At 37.9% G+C, this 24682-nt stretch overlaps 2 protein-coding genes across 6 annotated transcripts; both read left to right on the top strand.

Annotated features, from left to right (window-relative positions):
• The first annotated feature begins 5332 nt into the window (after positions 1-5332).
• On the top strand, positions 5333-8457 carry LOC127651499 (helix-loop-helix protein 2-like). Its single transcript, XM_052137356.1, has 2 exons — positions 5333-5769; positions 6881-8457. The coding sequence occupies exon 2, from the start codon at positions 6940-6942 to the stop codon at positions 7306-7308; it is 369 nt and encodes a 122-aa protein (XP_051993316.1). The 5' UTR covers positions 5333-5769; positions 6881-6939; the 3' UTR covers positions 7309-8457.
• Positions 8458-11018: 2561 nt separating this feature from the next.
• LOC127651492 (uncharacterized) lies at positions 11019-14583 on the top strand. Of its 5 annotated transcripts, none has more exons than XM_052137345.1 (5): positions 11019-11415; positions 11922-11971; positions 12186-12353; positions 12913-13008; positions 14228-14583. In XM_052137345.1, exons 3-5 carry the CDS (start codon positions 12333-12335, stop codon positions 14543-14545), a joined length of 435 nt encoding a protein of 144 aa, XP_051993305.1. In that variant the 5' UTR covers positions 11019-11415; positions 11922-11971; positions 12186-12332; the 3' UTR covers positions 14546-14583. The 5 variants fall into 5 exon arrangements, with proteins under 5 accessions (XP_051993305.1, XP_051993304.1, XP_051993303.1 ...); XM_052137344.1 differs by lacking the exon at positions 11019-11415 and adding an exon at positions 11424-11747; XM_052137343.1 differs by lacking the exon at positions 11019-11415 and adding an exon at positions 11424-11747 and having other exon boundaries at positions 11922-12353.
• The last annotated feature ends 10099 nt before the right edge of the window (positions 14584-24682 follow it).

Raw genomic sequence — 24682 nt, 5'->3', positions numbered from 1 at the left:
ACCCTCAAGCAAAATTCTTTGACCTTAACACACCACCAAAAAACATGGGTTTTGTCCTCATGTTCTGATTGACATCACCAGCAGGTGGGTGTGTCTTTAAGGCCAAGCCTATACAATCTAGAGGGGGTTCAATAGAATCTATTTAAAATCTTACATTGCATCAGGCGCACCCTTGCATATATAGAAGTTGACGTTTTTTTAGAATCCTACCACACGCTCCCTCCTCCAATACCAATTTTAAATCTTTCTCCCATAATCTCTTGAGAGAAGTTGAAGCTCCGTCCCCCAGACTCTGATTTAGCCAGGAGTAATATACACTGATGCCTCATGACCTTTTCCAAAAGCAGTAATCACCTCTCCCAGAATATCTGCTGCTTTAGGGGGGTGCATGGCACTCCCAATAATATTACAGAGCAGGTGGCGTAGGTGTAAATCCCTGAAGAACTGAGATCTGGGAATTCTAAAATGTTGAGCCATATTTTCAAAGGATCTCAACACTCCACTCTCACATAGGTCACAGAGTGTAGTAACCCCCCTCAAAATCCACTCTGACCAGCAGAAAGGGGACTTATTAATACATAATTTTGGGTTCAACCATATGCTCGAGGCATCATTTAAATAAATGTTCGAATTAAACACTCTGGACACTTTTTTCCACACAGTGTGCAAATGCAAGATAACGAGGTGTAACTTAATTTCTCTTGTTAGTTTAATAATAAGGCTTTGCAATGGCAATGCAATGACTCTGTATTCTGAGAACTTAGAAAAGGAATTAATAATTCTGTGGAGGCAAGGCATTGATATAGTAGGGTCGGAGACGAATAATAAATTATCATCTGCTTAAAGCAAAAGCTTTTGCGCCACACCTCCCGCCATCACCCCTGGAAAATCCTCTTCCTTTCTTATCGCGGCTGCTGATGGTTCCAGGGCAAGACAGAACAATAATGGGGAAAAAGGGCAACCCTGCCGGGGCCCCTATCCAGAGTAAAATAATCGGAAATTAATCAATTTGTTTGTATTGCTGCTACTGGGTGTCTATAAAGTAACTTAATCCAACCAATAAAAGTATTCCCGAACCCGTATATTTCAAAATCTTAAAAAGATAATCCCATTCTACCATATCGAATGCCTTTTCAGCATCAAGTGAGATTGACCACATGATATTGATGAAACACCTCATGTTATCAGAAGACCTGCAGCCCCGAAAAACCCCACCTGATCTACATGTATAAGAGATGTCATAACTTTTCTTAATCGGTTAGCTAGAATTTTTGACAATATTTTTACGTCTAGCTGGATCAGGGAAATTGGACGGTAACTCTTACACTCACTTGGATCTTTTTAAGAATTAGACTGATCCGGGATTGTGTCATGGTTGGCAGAAGCTTTCCATTCTTTACTGATTCTGCATAAACTTCTAACAAAAGTGGAGCCATTTCTGCAGCATAAGATCTAAAAAAATCAGTGGCAAAGCCATCTGCCAGTTCCGTCCTGGTAGTTTTGCATCTTCCTCTGTCTGTCTTCCTATCCTTTGCCCTAATTTTATCCCAGGTGTTCCTTGTCTCCTTGTTAGCCCAAGTGTATATTTATTCTCTTGTTCTTTATTCCTGTGTCAGTTATTACTGCTGTACAGTTTCGTTACCTTCTTCTTCATATTATTCCCTCATCTTTGTATCCCCTTCTTTTGTTTATAATACAATTTCACCATTTGAATCCTTACTCTCGTCTCTTCCCTTCACAAAACCCTGACACCAACATTGATGTAACCATAACATCCTTAATAACCCATGGAACAGACAAAAATGTGCTTCAACTTCACATATAACAGTCCCAACTTGAGTCCATTGCTCTGAAATCCGACGGTCCAGGCACGCTCACAGGACTTTCCATGACACTATTGCTACTAGATTGCTGAAGTCCTGTGATTGTTTTTGATTTTTCAATTAAATGTATATATATTATTATTGTTATTGTTATTATATTGTTTTGCTTTTCTTAACATAAACCAAGCAATTACATTGTACATAAATATGTTCAAGAAAATGTCAAATAAAATATAAAATAGGCCCCAGTAAACAATAACATCGAACCCACAATGTGAGCAAATGAGCTCAACAGCAAGTTAACAAAGGGAAAAAAAAAGAAAAGAAAAAAATAGAGTCAGGCAAGAGCCAGTTGGCACACAACAGAACAACAAAACCCTCTCAGGCTGCGTCAGCTAAATGCACAATGTGTAGTCTTTATTGTTGATAAAGTTACTCCATTGATTTATTGAAGGCCATAGCATGTAAAAGTCTTGCATCCATCCTTGGTGTCAATTCTTATATTAGCAGGATACAGCAATGTGAAGCTTACCTTCTAATGGTGCAATAATGTCTTACACTCCTTGAATCCATCCCATCCCGTTTGTGTAGCTCTAGGATAGTCTAGAAAAACCATGATGTTGTGGTCCTCCCAGCACAACTTGCATTTATTCCTCACCGCTCATAGAACAAAGTCTCTGTCAGCTGACCAGAAGCATCTTGCCAGGATAGATCGGGTCTGTCACCCGTCCTGGAAAGCTGACTGAAAACTCTGTGGATGTGCTCAATTTTAAGCTGTTGACCCTCAGCGTCGATCAAATTCCAAATACGCCCCTCCAAAAACCTCACCATATCTTTACCTTTCTTTCTCTCTTGAATTGAACGCTCATTATTATGTCTGCTCCGATTTCACATATCCTCTAGTTTTTCCCACACCAGTTCCACATCGGCTTTGGTGGACAGCAAGTTAGCCTGCAGCTCTCTTTCGGCCAACTTCAGAGACTCGACTCACTTCTCTTCCTCATACATACTTGTGATCAAAGTGGAAGGTTTTGCCTCCATAGACGTATTTCCAAAAGGTCCTCCATGTTGGTCGAGATTTTTGTTAGTGCTGCATAAATGTTCAAGATATACCGAACTACATTATGAGGCTCGCTGCCATTATCAACTGGACCCCTGCCATCTTGATCCTGCAAGACGTCCCCCAAGTGAGAACATAAGTGCTTTTTAATGTCCCCACAGGCCGACGATTTCAAATTGTATTGACACCTGCACTCCCAACACAGTTTAATAAACAAAACTATTACGGTTCTCACCGGTTAATATTGCTTAAAATGATAATTGTAACCAAGTAAAGCGGAGCTCACCTTCAAGCGATCAATCCTTGCATAGTGTCACATGGCTCCCGAAGCCATAGTTTTAATGCAATTATCCATAGTGTTACTACAGCAATATGAGGATTATATTTAGGGCTAGGGGTTGGTGTCTGTGTGTGTCAGAATAGTGGAAATGAACCCAAATGCAGACAGTAGCCAGATAATATTTGATTATAAAAAATAAAAATAGAATAAACAGAAAACACTGAGCAAAAAGAACACACAAAAAACACGGCCCAGAAAACACCACAACCCACGAGGGGGGAAACGGGAACCAGAACAAAAAACAACACAAAAATTAAACAGGACTAGGAGAAAATAAAAACAAAAACATCTGAAAAAATGGCAGAATACACAACAGAACACAGAGAAATCTGGAGTAGACAGAAGGAATGAACCAGCACGTGAAAGAGCACATGAGGGGAATATAAAGGGAGTAGACTTTAAAGTAGATCAGGTGGGGACAATCAACTAATAATCAGGCAGATAACAGGGCAAACAAGGGCGAAGTAAAGACACAAGACAAATCGCATAGGGAGAAAAACTCACACAAGACCCAAAACTAAACAAAGGGGCTGGATCCGGTGGCCAGGAGATGGCTCCAGGGAGGAGGCGCGTGCCAGTGGCCGGGGCAGCGGCTCCAGGAATGAGAAAAGGTCAGGTGTTTCAAGAGCAGGGATGAGGTCAGGGAGCCTTGGAGCGGGAAGAGGGTCATGTAACACCAGAGCAGTTATGAGGTCGGGTGGCTCCAGAACAGGGACGAGGACAGGGTTTTCGTGGCCGTTGGGGAGAAGACAGGGTCATTGGCATCCACTGGGGGCGGAACAGACTCAAAGGCTGCTGGCGAAGCTGTAGCTGATTCGAGCCCCTTCTGGGAAGCTGCAGCTGATACTGGCACAGGGACCCATCTGTTCCTCCTCCTCCTCTTAAGGGTGGTGTAAAGCACTGCAGCAGGCTTGGGTGCGTCGTGGCAGTTTGTGTTGGACTCTGCAGGCACGTCATAGCAGTCAGCGTTGGACTTGGTTGGCGCCTCCCAGCGGTCAGCGGTGGACAGGGCATCTAACCCTAATCGCAATGAAGATGCTTCAGTTTCTATTTGTATTTGCACAGTGCACATGGCATCTATTGCTATTAATAGCCTCTTCCTTTGTCCACCTTGTTATGTCATGATACTGTGGCCCTTAATTGAACATATATGTTATGAAATGACAACACACACATTGGAGATGAATATCAGCCATTCAGAAAAGTAATTTTGAAGTGTGTAACTCTATTTTTTATAAATGTTTTTCTTTATTTTGTGATGTTAGTTCAATGTGGCCAGGCATATCTTAACATGTTCACTCTATTATGGGATAATATAGATCAAATTAATGTCAAATTATGTCAAATGTAATTATCTGAACAGAAATCAAATTATCAATATTAGTTTACAAATATGTTTGCTAGATATCATTCACAGAATTCATGTAGTAGCTCATTTATCCACTGAACGTCTTGAAAAAAATGGACCTGCATGACCTATAAACTTTTTAACATGTCGATTTAATGAGAAAACAAAAAGATACTTACAAAATATTTCATTTTGTCAAAATGTCACTAAATTGTAAGAATGGCCCAGTAAGTAAATTTTAGGTTGCGATTATGAGTGGAAATACTCTCAATAAGTGAATAACATTTTTAAATCTGTATAACATTTCAAAAATGTGATTAATGGTTTGTCCTCATAATCCACAATGCCAAAATAATTAACAGAGACACTGAAAAAATGTTAACCTTTACACATCATATTTTACAAATATTGCTGTTCCTGTGTCTGTTTCTCCCTCCTTGTGTGTGTTCAATCATTTCCATGGAGCATAAATATTTGTATAATTTGCTTCTTATGCCTTTAAATGTAACACTGTGTACTCCTGACTTTCACTTGTGGGGTTATGACCAATTACATGATGACACTTAAGTGAAATCAATGTCACTCCTGTACATTAACAAGAAATGTGTAGCAGATTAGATTTATCTCAAGCCGTCTGGACTCGGAGGAGGAGGAGGAGGAGGAGGGGTGTTGTGATGCGAAGGGGCGGTGTTAGACAATACCACCCCACAAATATATTCCAGCCCTCCGTCATCCTGAAGAGATTTTACAATGAAGTATCCTCTAATATCTGCTCCTTTATAACCTCATACAGATCCGGCGACTGAAGAGAATGCAGGATTTAACAGAGATGGTTTTCCATTCAAGTGCTGTTTTCTTCGCCAGTTTATGCTCGAGTAATCGCAGTCTCCCTTCACAGGACTGACAACATTTCAGTACTTTTTTACAATCTTATCAACACTGCTATCTCTATTGTCTAGAGTCTGGGGTCACGAGGCATCACCTCCAGATCTCAAACCCGAAGGCATCATCCGTCAAACGCAGAAATTGTTCAGCATCACAATTTGTGATTTTGCTCATTGCTTAGTGACAGATTTTTACCCAATTTGTAATCGGAGGGCTCCAAAGTAAATGAAGAAATATTTAATTCGGAGGGAAGCTTCATGACGGAAAGGCACGCGGATAGAGTTGCCGAAGGAGCTGACAAGTGCATTACACGGTAAACTGCAACAATAAAGAGTTTGTTAACTTGTATATTATAAATGTGTAAAGTAAACTTAATAATAATAATAATAATAATAATAATAATAATAATAATAATAATAATAATAATAATAATAATATATTGTGGAAATATTTCGACATTTATAAATTGTCTATTTGTTATAGTATAGCCTATAATAAACTGGTATTTTGTTAATTGTATTAAAACTGATCCGCTCAATGGCATAAACACAATTATTAAATTAAATTATTACATACAATTATTACAATTAACTATAGCTTTATACATCTTATAACTGAAACGATTTGAAGTGATTCTGCGTAATTCTAATTCACTCATCAGTCTGGGGTTTTCACTTTTAATATTTCCCGATTTTATTTTATTTTTATTCGATTTTGTCTAAAACAAATGTAGCCTATTAAATTAGATTGAGCACAGAGATGTTGCAAATGTTTCCATGTTTTTAATTCATTTATTTGTATGATCCAGTTGTGATTTTATGCCGATCTAAAAGCAAGTTTCTCTCAACAGATGTTAACCTTTTGAACCACTTATTATTCTGGTTTGGTTTTGTCCTGTCGGGCAGCACGCGCCAAGTGTTATAGTGTGACAGATGGAGAACTTTAATTGCAGAACGTGACTCCACAATTATCGTATTTGCACTTAATATCGGATATAAGAACTTTCTGGAATATATATAGTGTACTTAAGGCCCAGCAGAAATGTTCTTAATTTAAACATTAAGCCAACTGTTTATTTGACATTAATTGTTATTGCAGATGAAAAATCAAACGGAAATGCACTATAGCATCTTATAAAATACCCTTTAAATTTACAGCAGTATCTGCAATATATAAACATGTTTACATCGGAACTGTTATCACAATCACATATTTAATGTTTGTGTTCATATAATGCCAAGGCAGTGGGCACAGAAGAGAACATTTGTCTTTGGGGCAAGATGTTTAAACGTCAAAATGAACGACTGATTTATAATCTTATCATGTAGGCCTAACTTAAAAACAACAGAAACAACCAATCTGTGTCAAATTAAAATGTTTTTTTATTAAATTGTCATTGAGGATTATTTTTTTTTGTTTTTCAGGACATTGTAAAATTAATAACTAAGGAGAAATTGTATAAACAAAAACAAAAAAAACAAAAATGATGCTGAGTCCAGAACAAACTGATTCAGATCTACCGTGGAGCCAGTCCGACGCTGAGACCATGTTGAACGATATGAAGGTTGGTTGCATCAGTAATGAGTCCACAGACGGAGAGGGCAAGATGAAGTCTCAGGCGCCACTAACCCTCAGCAGGGAAGAGAAGAGGAGGCGCAGACGCGCTACGGCCAAATACCGATCCGCGCACGCCACCCGCGAGAGAATAAGGGTCGAAGCGTTCAACGTTGCCTTTGCCGAACTGAGGAAGCTGCTGCCAACTCTCCCCCCCGACAAAAAATTGTCAAAAATCGAAATCCTGAGACTAGCTATTTGCTATATCTCGTATTTAAATCATGTGTTGGATGTTTAGCAGAGGGCCCATCTTTATGATGATAAACCCATTCCTTGGACAAACGAGGACCATTAAATGGACAAAATCAACAACAACAACAATAAAAACACATATCCTATCCTAATTTCGGCTATGTGGTTGGCTCTCTGAGATACCCCCATGCATGTAGTTGGAAAAGACTGAAAGCACATAAGATGGCTATCACCCAAGTGTTCATTTGACACCAACAGGTGTTAATTAATTTGATGAGAAATTATAGTTTATAGCAAAATACTTCCCCTTTAAACAAAAATGGTAATTGCTCAAAGAGCTGTGAACCATTGAAAAGACTGTGTTCCCTGCTTTAGGCTACTCATGATGCAATAAGGACTATTTGAATACTGTAATGATCAGAGTCAGAGATCACCCGTTGCATCCGTCTGGAGATTCAGAGACTTGTTGAGATGATCAGCATTCCCTCCATTTCCTCCTCTAGTAGTTTTCCAATTAGGGGAAAATTACAGTATCGTGACCTTAACCACATGTATTTAACTATTTATTCATTTATTATTTATTTATTACATAATTGTTGTTCTATGTTTTGAAATGTTTCACCTCATGTTTTATTTATTTGTTGAAAGATTGTTGTTTAGATTAATGTGCGTTTCTTGAATGTTGCTAAAAGAAAAGTTACCATGTGTGTTAGAGTTTGTCCTTCATCAATGATGAGGGGGAAATTAAGCATCATCTTGCACCTTTTTGTGTTTCTTTATTTTTGATATATATATATAGTATATTGGGATTAAATTATTTGAAATAATCTGCTGTTTTCCCCCATGTTTTAATGCATTAGAACAACAAATTCATTACAACAAAATCATTTTGGAATGTTATATTTATTTAATAATCTGCTGTAATTTCATGTGGTTTGGATGATTTCTGAGACTGACATGAAATGTTTTGCGTCTTGTGTTTCTCAGTGTTCACGTGCCGCTGTCTGGGATGTTTATATTCAGAACCCCATTGAAACAGATGATACAATAAGTTATTTCATAGTTAAGAAAATATCTGCTATCCAAAGAATTATGCTTTTCAGGGTCGAGTCCTTTTTACTTTATGCACCTTTTGAATAATTTGTAGTAAAGTCGATGTGACAGCTGGTTTTTATCAAAGCTACCCTATTTTACTGTTGAGTCTTGTTTCTTTTTTAAATAAAGTAACAATGAAAAAAAATGTAACAACACAGATGACGAAATAATAAATAGTGTCTCGTTTACAATGTAATATCTTCGCTGTCTGAGAAAAAATAGGAAATAATTATAAAATCCTCGTTTGCGACTCCAGACTAAACTTGAAGGCTGTTTTTATCCTCTTATAGCGTATCTCATACACATGATATTCCACATTACCAATGACATTATTATTTATTATACTGTAATTTTAGAGATACGTTTCGGGTGTGATTTCTGCTCGACGCGTTTGCTAGTTCTCCCTCTTGGCTGAAAGGCTGTTTCCCCAGAGAGGGGGCAGGTGTTACTCCAGACGAGCCAAGACAACCAAATTACTGGCCGTCTGGCACCTCCCGTGGGAAACAGACAGACACACAGAGAGACAGACAGAGAGAGAGAGACAGAGAGAGAGAGAGAGAGACAGAGAGAGAGAAAGAGAGAGACAGAGAGAGAGAGAGACAGAGCGAGAGAGAGACAGAGAGAGAGAGAGAGAAAGAGAGAGCGAGAGACACAGAGAGAGAAAGAGAGACAGAGCGAGAGAGAGAGAGACCGAGAGAGAGAGAAAGAAAGAGAGAGCGAGAGAGAGACAGAGAGAGAGAGAGAGAGAGAGAGAGAGAGAGGAAAATATGTATTTATGTGAAGGAAAGAGCTCTCAAATCCTATATTCTTACCCTATTTCTTATTTTACCACAGTAGTAAAACAATCATGCTGTGATGCTGACAATTAGAGGCACTTAAGATCAGCATTGTTTATGGATCTGGAATTGTTCAAATGTAAAAACAATTGAATTAATTAATATATATCAAAAAACAGAGAGTACAACTGGATTGCACACCTTAAGGAAAATTAGCCTTTTGCTGTGTCAAGACTCCAGAAATACATTTATTTCCATTGAATATTGATGGAGCAACATAATACGTGTGGAACGAAATAACAACAGAAAGTAGTTTTGAATCCAGTTCATAGAAATAATAATAATAAAAAAGGTTGGTAAGAGGGCCTGTTACACCACACTTGGGGTAAAAGGCTCTTTCACTGAGGCTCCATCACTTGGGGTAAAGGTTTCCTTCATTTGGCAGAAAAGGCTCCTTCACTTGGGGTAAAAGGCTCTTTCACTTGGGGTAAAGGTTTCCTTCATTTGGCAGAAAAGGCTCCTTCACTTGGGGTAAAAGGCTCTTTCACTTGGGGTAAAAGGCTCTTTCACTTGGGGTAAAGGTTTCCTTCATTTGGCAGAAAAGGCTCCTTCACTTGGGGTAAAAGGCTCTTTCACTTGGGGTAAAAGGCTCTTTCACTTGGGGTAAAGGTTTCCTTCATTTGGCAGAAAAGGCTCCTTCACTTGGGGTAAAAGGCTCTTTCACTTGGGGTAAAAGGCTCTTTCACTTGGGGTAAAGGTTTCCTTCATTTGGCAGAAAAGGCTTCTTCACTTGGGGTAAAAGGCTCTTTCACTTGGGGTAAAAGGCTCCATCACTTGGGGTAAAGGTTTCCTTCATTTGGCAGAAAAGGCTCTTTCACTTGGGATAAAAGGCTGCTTCACTTGGGGTAAAAGGCTCCTTCACTTGGGGTAAAAGGCTCTTTCACTTGGGGTAAAAGGCTCTTTCACTTGGGGTAAAGGTTTCCTTCATTTGGCAGAAAAGGCTCCTTCACTTGGGGTAAAAGGCTCTTTCACTTGGGGTAAAAGGCTCTTTCACTTGGGGTAAAGGTTTCCTTCATTTGGCAGAAAAGGCTCCTTCACTTGGGGTAAAAGGCTCTTTCACTTGGGGTAAAAGGCTCTTTCACTTGGGGTAAAGGTTTCCTTCATTTGGCAGAAAAGGCTCCTTCACTTGGGGTAAAAGGCTCTTTCACTTGGGGTAAAAGGCTCTTTCACTTGGGGTAAAGGTTTCCTTCATTTGGCAGAAAAGGCTCCTTCACTTGGGGTAAAAGGCTCTTTCACTTGGGGTAAAAGGCTCCATCACTTGGGGTAAAAGGCTCTTTCACTTGGCAGAAAAGGCTCTTTCACTTGGGATAAAAGGCTGCTTCACTTGGGGTAAAAGGCTCCTTCACTTGGGGTAAAAGGCTCTTTCACTTGGGGTAAAAGGCTCCTTCACTTGTGGTAAAAGGCTCTTTCACTTGGGGTAAAAGGCTCTTTCACTTGGGGTAAAAGGCTCTTTCACTTGGGGTAAAAGGCTCTTTCACTTGGGGTAAAAGGCTCTTTCACTTGGGGTAAAAGGCTCTTTCACTTGGCAGAAAAGGCTCTTTCACTTGGGGTAAAAGGCTCTTTCACTTGGGGTAAAAGGCTCTTTCACTTGGGGTAAAAGGCTCTTTCACTTGGGGTAAAGGTTTCCTTCATTTGGCAGAAAAGGCTCCTTCACTTGGGGTAAAAGGCTCTTTCACTTGGGGTAAAAGGCTCTTTCACTTGGGGTAAAGGTTTCCTTCATTTGGCAGAAAAGGCTCCTTCACTTGGGGTAAAAGGCTCTTTCACTTGGGGTAAAAGGCTCCATCACTTCACTGTAATCCCAAACAGTTGTACTAGCGCATAACTAATAAGGTCATAACAGTCAAATGTCGTTATGCAGTTGACCAAACTATAAAGTATTTAGCTCTGTTGAGATTTATGCCACTTTAATTGAATAGGGCTCAATATTTTATAGCTAATTTGTGTGGAACACTCAAAACGTTTAGGAACCATACAGTAGTGTCATGACGTTATCGACGTCATGGCGTTCTGGTGGGTGGGTCTTATCTCTCCCTCAGGAAAGCTGAGTCAGCCATCTTGAATTTGCCTTGAGTTTTGGCCAGCCCCACAGTTTAATTTATTTTTATTTGTTTGCATCAATGCGCACTTTTATCCCCTCGCTTCAAACCACCACCTCAGGTTTTTTTCATTAGTATTATTGCCCTCCTTTTTTTAAGCGCCGTCTTATTATCAGCCCTGATTTGGTAAGTAACGCTAACTTTTTTGTTGTTGTTGTGTTTTAAATTGAATTTCAATAAATAGTCTTAAATTTGGAACTGGGAATATATTTGTACAATGTGCACAGTGAATATTTGTTGTAAATAGTTTACAAATCCAAGTAATTGTAACTTTAGAAGTTGTTGAATCTTACAACAGTGTAAAGTTATCAGCGGGTTTCCTGGAAGAACTACATTTCCCATAATGCATGTTTTCCCGGGACATTGACGAAAGGCATAACGTTAACTTATCCCTGCTTCCCGATTTCTGCCGGTTCGGGTGTTGTTTTCGCTGTTCGCTGGTAATGCACGTGCGTACTGTGAGTAACGTTATACTTATTTCAATAAGTGTCCGCGTTACACAGTCAATATTTTAGGTGGTCGAGCTGTGTGTATTTGTGTGCTAGCGTGAATCGAACAATGCTAAACAACATAAAGTGAGTGTGTTATCATGATGCTAACAAGGTCTGTGTTTGTACTGTATTTCTTTGTAGGCTCAAGTGTGTGGTTGTAAGATCATCTAGAAATCATTTTAGGAGTTCAGGTAGGATGTATTATGAAATAGTGTTATTAGTGTTTACAGCCTGTTTTAAATTAAAGAATGACAATTAACTTTCTATTTTGACCTTGGTTCTGACTCATCCCTAGTAGAATTGCCCTTGGTTTTGCTACCTGGCAACTGAAAACTTCTTAAAATGTTCACAATTCTGTTCCTAATTCATCTTTGTATATTTCTGTGTAATTCTGTCCATGTACAGGTGTTTGCAGAGTTCCACCGAATCAACAATGTTAACCTGCGCAATCAATTCTACAAGGAGCTGGACAGACACACGCCTAAACTCATCACCTTGTTCAGAGACAAGGCCACCAAGACTGGCAAGACAGCGGAGGAGCTAGCCAAGCTCATGAGGATTTATGATCTTCAGGTAAATTTTAAACTTTACATGATCCAGAAACAGCGGAGGAGCTAGCCAAGCTCATGAGGATTTATGATCTTCAGGTAAATTTTAAACTTTACATGATCCAGAAACAGATTATTAACAGATTATATTCAGACAACTATAAGAAACCATAGTGTGAATTGCCTGGACTGTGCCCTGAGGTTAAGTGATTATTCCATGAACACAATATTGTCATCTCATCAGAGATAGACATCTTGACAAGATGTATTCTATCAGAAAGAGGTACCTTTAAAAGATACTTTATCAGCTTCAATTTGGAAGTCCAAATAACTACTGTTTTCGTGAAATTTTATTTACAATTTTAAGTTTTTTCCTTTGTGTGTTATTAAAGTATTTACAATAGAAAGTTATTAATTTGAAAAATGTTTTACTGAAGAAATGGTGACCCAAAATACTGAATCTACCATCTATAGCAATGACCACCATCAGAATATGGAGCTATTTAACACTTTGATTTTTTTTTTAAGTGTTTGCTCTGCATTTGTGTAATTACTGTTGTAATGGATATTTTTTGTCCATCTAGGAACAACGTGATGTAAATATGAGGCGGGCCCTCGTCCTTCGTGCACTTCCTGTGTACCTGCGTGAAGATGCCTCCAAGTTCTTCAGGACCTGTAATGTAAGTGTACTGGCCTCACTATCAATCCCTTTGCCTAGCTATTCAGTCAGCTTAAACATATAACATCACTCAAAGAACTCTAGGAGAACCAGGGGGTATTTCAGAAAGCAGGTTATGTGAAAACTCAGAGTGAACCCTGAGATGAGGGAAACTCTTGAGTTATCCATTCCAGAGGGTAATTCCAGAAAGGAGGTTCAACAAACTCTAAGCCTAACCCTGAACTCTGAGTTGACTTACCCTGAGTTTTCAGTTCCAGAATAGCAAATCTGAGTTAGGTAATTCGACTCTGAGTATCTTAACTCTGAGTTGAGCTTGTGCCTGACGAGTAGTATAAAGCCATCAATGGAGCTCTGATACTGTGATGCTCCATGGCAAACAGGATGCAGAGAGGTAACTTAAACTCTGGGTCTGTTACTGTGGTAACTTACTCTGTGAACCAAACCTGCCAGTGAGCTGGTTAACCTGAAGAAACCCTGAGTCTGACGGAGCTGTCTGACAGCGGCTGTCCTTTCCTTCTCAGTCCGATCATGTTAAAGCAGAAATAATTCACATAGTTTTACACCAGGAAGAGAATTTTGATTCATTTAGATGAGCTCTCACTCCCTGACAAGGACTGAACCGAACAGTAGACCGCTTCTCATCAGTCCGTAATTTATATACTCCGGCCGCACAGCGAATATCAGACTACACGTCATCGCTGACGTGCTCTCAGATCAGAACAATCGTCTTTGTTTTAGCTTTTTTTTTTATCACTTTGCAGGTTTAATCAATCGCCTTCCATCAGCCAGAAAAAGATAATTAACTAATAATACTATAATAATAATATTTAGAGTCGAATTACCTAACTCAGATCAGCTGTTCTGGAACTGAAAACTCAGGGTAAGTCAACTCAGAGTTCAGGGTTAGGCTTAGAGTTTGTTGAACCTCCTTCCTGGAATAGCCCCCAGGACCTGTTTATGAAGTTTACTTGAGTTGTTATTCTGCAAACTGACATGTAGAAATTACATAAATGAAAAGGTAAGTAATAAAGCATTCCACTAAACAAAAAGTATGCTAACAGATAGGTGTGAAACTAACATAAGATATAAGCATATGTAAAGAAAATAGTTTAAACATGTAGCTTAGTTGCAGTCTAAGTGCCAGTAATGTTTAGAGATCATTAGCATGATTTGTATCCTTGAGGGGCTGAACTCATTCTTGTATTATTTGTGTTTTATAGTCAGCAGATGGTCCAGACCTCACTGACACTCCAGTGGCTCTCCTGACAGTCGTCACGGATAACACTACTGATGCGGCCCTCTTCAGCCCTGAGAGCATCTGTATTGTCGTGGAGGATGAAATGCTTGTGAGTGGTCCCACAAATCTGGCTGACTCATTTCTCCTGCTCTTTGGGTACGTCTATGCACTAGACCTACAGTACCCAAAGAATCTCGAGCTTACCTTTACATTTATACAAAAAGTTGTAATGTGTCTTGAGGACAACAAACCACTGAAAGGGCGTCTACTGACGCTGAAGAATGATTTGTTCAATGAGTGAATCACTCAGAATGGACTATTTGTTGAGCTGAGTATTGAGGAAGTTTTTTGTTGTTTTTCTCCTCTTTACAAATGTAATCATTTGCCTGTTCTACCTCACATTTAAGATGACACTGTTTGCCTTTTCTACCTCAGATTTAAGATGAGACTGTTTGCCTCTTCTACCTCAGATTTAATTAATTGATTGTTAAAAGATAAATATCACAACATTGACGCATTGCCCAGCCCAAGTTTTTGCACTTAATAACGCACATAATAACTTGTGGGAAACGACTGTTTCATGCACTATACATGTTTAATGTTCTGTTGGCTAATGCCTACCTTGATGTTGTCAGTTGAATGGCAACAGTTGAACTTCATTTGAATTTAAAAATAAAACAAAGTGAGTTGCAGCCTTCAAGGTACAGTAAGTGCCTAAATGTTTTTAAACAGTATTGAAGGATCACGCTGACTTTTTGGGACTTTAGGTTATTCACCGTATCCCCCAGAGTTAGATAAGTCCACACACACCCTTCTCATCTCTGTGCGTGCTGTAACTCTGTTTGACGCACCCACCGCTAGCCTAGTTTAGCACAAAGACTGGAAGTAAATGGCTACAGCTAGCATACTAATCCCAATAAGTGACAAAATAACGCCAACATTTTCCTATTTATATGTTGTGATTTGTATAGTCACAGTGTGTACAAATAACAAGGTCATATGAGACACAGGCATCTTTTAACCGTATACATAGGTTTAAAGACGGTTAAAAGATGTCTGTGTCTCATATGACCTTGTCTGTACACAATGTGACTATACAAATAACAAGGTCATATGAGACACAGGCATCTTTTAACCGTATACATAGGTTAAAAGACGGTTAAAAGATGCCTGTGTCTCATATGACCTTGTTATTTGTACACACTGTGACTATACAAATCACAACATATAAATAGGAAAATGTTGGCGTTATTTTGTCACTTATTGGGATTAGTATGCTAGCTGTAGCCATTTACTTCCAGTCTTTGTGCTAAGCTAGGCTAGCGGTGGGTGTGTCAGACACGCAGTTATGGCACGCACAGAGATGAGAAGGGTGTGTGGACTTATCTAACTCTGGGGATACGTGAATAACCTAAAGTCCCAAAAAGTCGCTGTGTTCTTTTAAATGGCTCCACATTCTAATAGTTGTCATTGCTGTTGAGGATGGATAATACTTAGAATCTTATTTAATTTTATCATGAATCCCTTGTTAGTTTTTATCATAATGTTTACTGAATAATGTGAGATGGAGACCTAAAATACTGAATCTACCCTCTGTAGCAATGACCACTATCAGAATATGGAACTATTAACACTTAATGTACTTTTTTTTCATGAAATCATTTCCTTTTATTTTATGACAAGCACTTTGTTTTGACTGAGCTCCTTCGATTTGTGCCTTTTAAAAAGCACATTGTGTTGAATAAAAAAAAAGTTGCTAAATTGTCACTGTGGTGTCACTTTCATGTTTTCTGACATTATTAGCTGATTATAATTGTGTAGTGGGCCGACATCAGTATTTTAGTTTAGAATAAATTTTGATTATGAGTTGAAAATTATAGAAAATTGAGTGTATTTCCCACATTATATGAGTTTAAGAATATTGAAAATTTTGAGTGTATTTCCCACATTTTATGAGTTGAAGAATATTTAAATTATTTAGTGAATTACTCACTTATTTTAAGTTGAGGAATATCAATATTTATAAGATAACCTTGAGATAATTTAAGGCAACTGTAAATATAATTTTTATTTTATGTAAACTTAAAACATTTAAAAACATCACTAAAATATTTTTGTGTAATCTGTTACAAAATAATTTTTGAGTTCTGTGAACTTATTAGGGTTTACAGTGTTGGGGTAAAAGGCTCTTTCACTTGGCAGAAAAGGCTCTTTCACTTGGGATAAAAGGCTGCTTCACTTGGGGTAAAAGGCTCCTTCACTTGGGGTAAAAGGCTCTTTCACTTGTGGTAAAAGGCTCCTTCACTTGGGAAAAAGGCTCTTTCACTTGGGGTAAAAGGCTCTTTCACTTGGGGTAAAAGGCTGCTTCACTTGGGGTAAAAGGCTGCTTCACTTGGGGTAAAAGGCTGCTTTCACTTCACAAATAAAGATATTTTTATATAAAAATAACTTCAGAAAAGAGTGAATAATTTTTTTAATCACTTTTGATAATTCATAACATCTCAATTATTCTATTAACAAATGAATCTCTATTATGATTGGATGAGTCAATGTGAGCCCACTTTGAACATTCTTTATCACAAATCTATTTACCCCACTTAAGATAAACAATGTGTTTAATTGGGGCTTTAGCCACTGCAACAGAGGGGCTTTTTACATCAAATACTCTCCTTTCACTTACTGGACAGTTATTGAATATAGATAGCCACATTGTACCCAGCTTAACCTTACAACCAATTTTTAAAAGAACCAATTCCCTAGATCAAACATTTTAGTGTAATGTCTGTTTAATTCACATGTTCTCTTCACGCACACAACACTCAAATACACACAATGGTGCAAAGGTTGAATGACAGGTTACCGCAGCTTTGTAATGTCTTGAGACCATCAGAAAGTATTTGAAAAATCATCATTAACTCTGTATCGTTTATGGGAGGGGCACTCCGTTTTGCAAATCTCAGGGGCCGCAAAGCAGGATCCCTTTAGCCTCGAGGGCTGCATTCTTTTTTTTTATATTGATTTTATTTATTTATTTATTATTAAATTAATAATAAAATATTTTACTCTTCATTTTTACAGTGTAATTACCCAAGTAAATACAGAGTACTAAATAATATAATAACAAGAAAAAAGATGTACCTACTATGTAATTATGTTATGGAACAGCATGTATTTAAACATTGTAATTATATATGTGTAATAGACAAGTATTATTACATGTGTGTAACAGTCTTGTTACTTGCCTATTTGTGTAATGGGAAGATTTTGTTACAAATGTGGAACAATCAAATATTTTTACAAAACATCGCTGCTTATGCAGGCTTTGCATGGTCAAAGAAAACTACAAAAAAACAACAATTATCTACACAATTGCTTCTTAATGTGTGATTTCAAATTATTCTAAGCAACATGGGTCTGTTGGTGGTATGGACAGAATTCAGAAGTGTCAAAATAGGTTTTACTGTTGCAATCTGTTCCAATATAAATGCAATGCTTTATAAATATATATATATATATAGTTATATAAGTTATGTGATCTAGACTGCCTGTGAACTTCATGTGTTAGTACATACATTTACAAACTGAGCTTAAGTTTAAATTAACTCACTTGTATACAAAGCAACAGATGCTAAACCAATATTTAAGTGCACTTACACATTCACCTGTCTGCCATCACATGGACATTAATGAACGAGACACACATTTATTCAACAATATAAAACCTTTAGCATTTTTTTCTGGATTTGTTTTATTTTTTACAACTAATTGCTAAAGAGCAAAAGAATAAACTGAGTTTAGCATTCTTTATCTTTATCATAATATTGTCACTTTTCTATTAGGGCTCTTACTATAGTTGTTTTCTTTTTGTTTTGTTTACTTAAACAGTCGTCACGGTAACAAGATGAACAGTTTGCCATTCTTGAAGCACTGGGTGAGTGACATCACAAGTGAAGCTAATAATTAAACAAGGTGGTTATCTTTAAACTTCTTTTTATCTAAATGTGTGTAGCGAACACAAGTTGAGACAGTCACAATGTCGGGGAAAAACTGCTTTATTAAACAATAGCAGGCAACAGTACAAAACAAGGGCAAATCCAGCGAAGAATGGTCAGGGTGAGCGTTAGGTCAAAAGCCGGGGAATCAAGATATAAACAAGGGGGCAATCCGGGAGAGAGTAGTCAAAGGGAGCGTGAGGTCGAAGCCGGGGAATAAATATACTAACAAGACAAGCGAGAGGAAAAGACAGGGGAACAAGGGGGGCTGGCAAGCTAAGAGGTGAACGAGAGGAGGTCAAAACTAGACGAGACTAGCGGGGGCAAAGACACGGGAAACTAAATACAATAACCAACAACCGTGAGACGAAAGGGTAGTGATATATATATATAGGGGCAAGTGCAGGTGTAAACCATGACAGGTGATGAGACGAGTGCAGGTGAAACTAATGTGCAAGAGTGCAGATGACGCGAGTGCAGGTGGTCATAATGTTCTGGGGGATTGGAAACGCGTGAGAAACTCGAGGAAGGGAGATTGCCTACGAGCATGTGAGCGAGTAGGAGCAAAGTGGGCGTGAGGGCTCGAGCGAGCAAAAAGAGCGTGCGAGCTCGAGGGGGCGGAACGAGCGTGGGAGCTCGAGGGGGCGGAACGAGCGTGGAAGCTCGAGGGGGCGGAGCGAGGGAGCGGGGTTCGTGACAATGTGCAATTTCCCTTCAGCTTCAAGTTTTCTATTTTGGTTCTAACTTCTGGAGTCATAGATTCTGCACATCCATTTCAAAATTCTACAATTTTCTCTTTGTTGCTTGGAAATGCAATAGAGTTATTTTGCCAGGAGAGCAGACAGAGACAGGGTGTGCACGTCCACAGTTATGATGATGAAGACCGCATTCATAACTTTAAATGATGTACTACATCTGCAACTGTACCTGATTAATACTCTGTAATACTGTGTAATTCTAATGTAATTATCTTATGAGTTCATTTAAACTAGTGATCTTGCTATTACACATGTAACAAGACTGACCTGTTACACACATGTAATAATACATGTTTATAACACATAATTACAATGTGTATGCCCTTGACGTTCTATAACTTAATTACATATTAAGTACATGTAGTTTCATGTTATTAAATTATTTAATATTGTACTTACTCTGTACTTACTTGGGTATTTGCTCTGTAACAGGAACACTGCAAAATATAGTATTACCAAGATTTGAATTGCTTTTTTATGTTAATGACTTGAGTAGACTATGCTACACATACTGTTAAATACATAATTGAAATATATAATTAATTGAATTCAAATAAAATGCATTCAATCCAGTCTTTACATCTGTTTGCCGTTTCTTTTTCTGATACTGAAAATGACTGTAAATGCGCTAGTTAATTGTCCCATCACAATAAGAACATACTGTAGCCTATAATCATTTATATGGTGATAACATCACGTGGGCCGCAAACATATGTTTCGAGTGCCGGGTGCGGCTTATTGAGTATCAGTATTCTCTAAAATGACTTTCAGCTGTAGTGCATTGTAAAGTAAATCATGTGTCATATATCAAATATAAAGCAACACAATTATGGAAAAAGAAAGACAGAGCAGCATATTTCCTGATTTCTACATCAGAGATCTTACCAAACCGAACAAGTTAGTATGTGCAGTCTTTCAAGAAAAACATTCACACGTGTGAATTATCATCATCTTTTCACCTTGTGAAACCATTTGTTCTTTATTTCAGAACTTCCTCTGGTTACTGAACTAGTTAACCATCAATATATGAAAATGTTCTGGCATTATACACTGGTCTCACCTTCCTAATTATCTTGTCTTTTGTGATTTTTCAGTTTGCTTAAATTTCTGAGGTGAGTGAAATGATTAAAATGAATGAAATATCAAACACTCATGAATGAAATTACAGCCAATACATCGCATGGACAAATACATCACATGGCCAAATACATCACATGGCCAAATACATCACATGGCCAAATACATCGAATGGACAAATATATCACATGGACAAATACATCACATGGCCAAATACATCACATGGCCAAATACATCACATGGACAAATATATCACATGGACAAATACATCGCATGGACAAATACATCGCATGGACAAATATATCACATGGCCAAATACATCGCATGGCCAAATACATCACATGGACAAATACATCACATGGACAAATACATCGCATGGACAAATACATCGCATGGACAAATATATCACATGGACAAATACATCGCATGGACAAATACATCGCATGGACAAATATATCACATGGCCAAATACATCGAATGGACAAATATATCACATGGACAAATATATCACATGGACAAATATATCACATGGACAAATATGTCGCATGGACAAATATATCACATGGACAAATACATCACATGGACAAATATATCACATGGACAAATATATCACATGGACAAATACATCGCATGGACAAATATATCACATGGCCAAATACATCGAATGGACAAATATATCACATGGACAAATATATCACATGGCCAAATACATCACATGGCCAAATACATCACATGGCCAAATACATCACATGGCCAAATACATCGAATGGACAAATATATCACATGGCCAAATACATCGCATGGACAAATATATCACATGGCCAAATATATCACATGGCCAAATACATCACATGGCCAAATACATCGCATGGACAAATATATCACATGGCCAAATATATCACATGGCCAAATACATCACATGGCCAAATATATCACATGGCCAAATACATCACATGGCCAAATACATCGAATGGACAAATATATCACATGGCCAAATACATCGCATGGCCAAATACATCACATGGACAAATACATCGCATGGCAAAATACATTGAATGGACAAATATATCACATGGCCAAATATATCGCATGGACAAATACATTGCATGGACAAATACATTGCATGGCCAAATACATCGAATGGACAAATATATCACATGGCCAAATACATTGCATGGCCAAATACATCACATGGCCAAATATATCGCATGGCCAAATACATCGCATGGAGAAATACATCACATGGAGAAATACATCACATGGACAAATACATCGCATGGAGAAATACATCACATGGAGAAATACATCACATGGACAAATACATCGCATGGAGAAATACATCACATGGACAAATACATCACATGGACAAATACATCGCATGGAGAAATACATCACATGGACAAATACATCACATGGCTAAATACATCACATGGACAAATACATCACATGGCCAAATACATCGAATGGACAAATATATCACATGGCCAAATACATCTCATGGACAAATACATCGAATGGACAAATATATCGCATGGCCAAATACATCGCATGGCCAAATACATCACATGGCCAAATACATCGAATTGACAAATATATCACATGGCCAAATACATCACATGGCCAAATACATCGAATGGACAAATATATCACATGGCCAAATACATCACATGGACAAATACATCGCATGGACAAATATATCACATGGCCAAATACATCAAATGGACAAATATATCACATGGACAAATACATCGCATGGCCAAATACATCGAATGGACAAATATATCACGTGGCCAAATATATCGCATGGACAAATACATTGCATGGCCAAATACATCGAATGGACAAATATATCGCATGGCCAAATACATCACATGGCCAAATACATCGAATGGACAAATATATCACATGGCCAAATACATCGAATGGACAAATATATCACATGGCCAAATATATTGCATGGCCAAATACATCACATGGACAAATACGTCACATGGAGAAATATATTGCATGGCCAAATACATCACATGGACAAATACATCACATTGAGAAATACATCACATGGACAAATACATCACATGGACAAATACATCGCATGGAGAAATACATCACATGGACAAATACATCACATGGACAAATACATCACATGGACAAATACATCACATTGAGAAATACATCACATGGACAAATACATCACATGGACAAATACATCACATGGAGAAATACATCACATGGACAAATACATCACATGGACAAATACATCACATGGACAAATACATCACATGGACAAATACATCACACGGAGAAATACATCACACGGACAAATACATCACATGGACAAATACACTGCATGGCCAAATACATCACATGGACAAATACATCGCATGGAGAAATACATCACATGGACAAATACATCACATGGCCAAATACATCACATGGACAAATACGTCACATGGAGAAATATATTGCATGGCCAAATACATCACATGGACAAATACATCACATTGAGAAATACATCACATGGACAAATACATCACATGGACAAATACATCGCATGGAGAAATACATCACATGGACAAATACATCACATGGACAAATACATCACATGGACAAATACATCACATTGAGAAATACATCACATGGACAAATACATCACATGGACAAATACATCACATGGACAAATACATCACATGGAGAAATACATCACATGGACAAATACATCACATGGACAAATACATCACATGGACAAATACATCACACGGAGAAATACATCACATGGAGAAATACATCGCATGGAGAAATACATCACATGGACAAATACATCACATGGACAAATACACTGCATGGCCAAATACATCACATGGACAAATACATCGCATGGAGAAATACATCACATGGACAAATACATCACATGGCCAAATACATCACATGGACAAATACATCACATGGAGAAATACATCACATGGACAAATACATCACATGGACAAATACATCACATGGAGAAATACATCACATGGACAAATACATCACATGGACAAATACATTGCATGGCCAAATACATCGCATGGAGAAATACATCACATGGACAAATACATCACATGGCTAAATACATCACATGGACAAATACATCACATGGACAAATACATCACATGGCCAAATACATCACATGGACAAATACATCACATGGCCAAATACATCGAATGGACAAATACATCACATGGCCAAATACATCGAATGGACAAATATATCACATGGACAAATACATCACATGGCCAAATACATTGAATGGACAAATACATCACATGGCCAAATACATCGAATGGACAAATATATCACATGGCCAAATACATCACATGGACAAATACATCGAATGGACAAATACATCACATGGCCAAATACATCACATGGACAAATACATCGAATGGACAGATATATCACATGGCCAAATACATCACATGGACAAATACATCGAATGGACAAATATATTGCATGGCCAAATACATCGCATGGACAAATACATCGAATGGACAAATATATCACATGGAGAAATACATCACATGGACAAATACATCGAATGGACAGATATAACACATGGCCAAATACATCGAATGGACAAATATATCGCATGGCGAAATACATCGCATGGACAAATACATCGAATGGCCAAATACATCACATGGCCAAATACATCACATGGACAAATACATCGAATGGACAGATATATCACATGGCCAAATACATCGAATGGACAAATATATCGCATGGCCAAATACATCGAATGGCCAAACATATCACATGGACAAATACATCACATGGCCAAATACATCACATGGCCAAATACATCACATGGACAAATACATCACATGGACAAATACATCACATGGACAAATACATCGAATGGACAAATATATTACATGGCCAAATACATCGCATGGCCAAATACATCACATGGCCGAATACATTGCATGGCCAAATACATCGAATGGTCAAATATATCACATGGCCAAATACATTGCATGGCCAAATACATCACATGGCCAAATACATCACATGGCCAAATACATCGAATGGACAAATATATCACATGGCCAAATACATCACATGGACAAATATATCACATGGAGAAATACATCACATGGACAAATACATCACATGGACAAATACATCACATGGAGAAATACATCACATGGACAAATACATCACATGGACAAATACATCGCATGGCCAAATACATCACATGGACAAATACATCACATGGCAAAATACATCACATGGACAAATACATCACATGGCAAAATACATCACATGGACAAATACATCACATGGACAAATACGTCGCATGGAGAAATACATCACATGGACAAATACATCACATGGACAAATACATCACATGGACAAATACATCACATGGACAAATACATCGCATGGCCAAATACATCACATGGACAAATACATCACATGGACAAATACATCACATGGACAAATACATTGCATGGAGAAATACATCACATGGACAAAAATACATCACATGGACAAATACTTCACATGGCAAAATACATCGCATGGCCAAATACATCACATTGAGAAATACATCACATGGCCAAATACATCACA

This window comes from Xyrauchen texanus, chromosome 11, assembly GCF_025860055.1.
Source record: "Xyrauchen texanus isolate HMW12.3.18 chromosome 11, RBS_HiC_50CHRs, whole genome shotgun sequence".
NCBI lineage: Eukaryota > Metazoa > Chordata > Actinopteri > Cypriniformes > Catostomidae > Xyrauchen > Xyrauchen texanus.
This window is presented reverse-complemented; position numbering and strand designations above follow the sequence as displayed.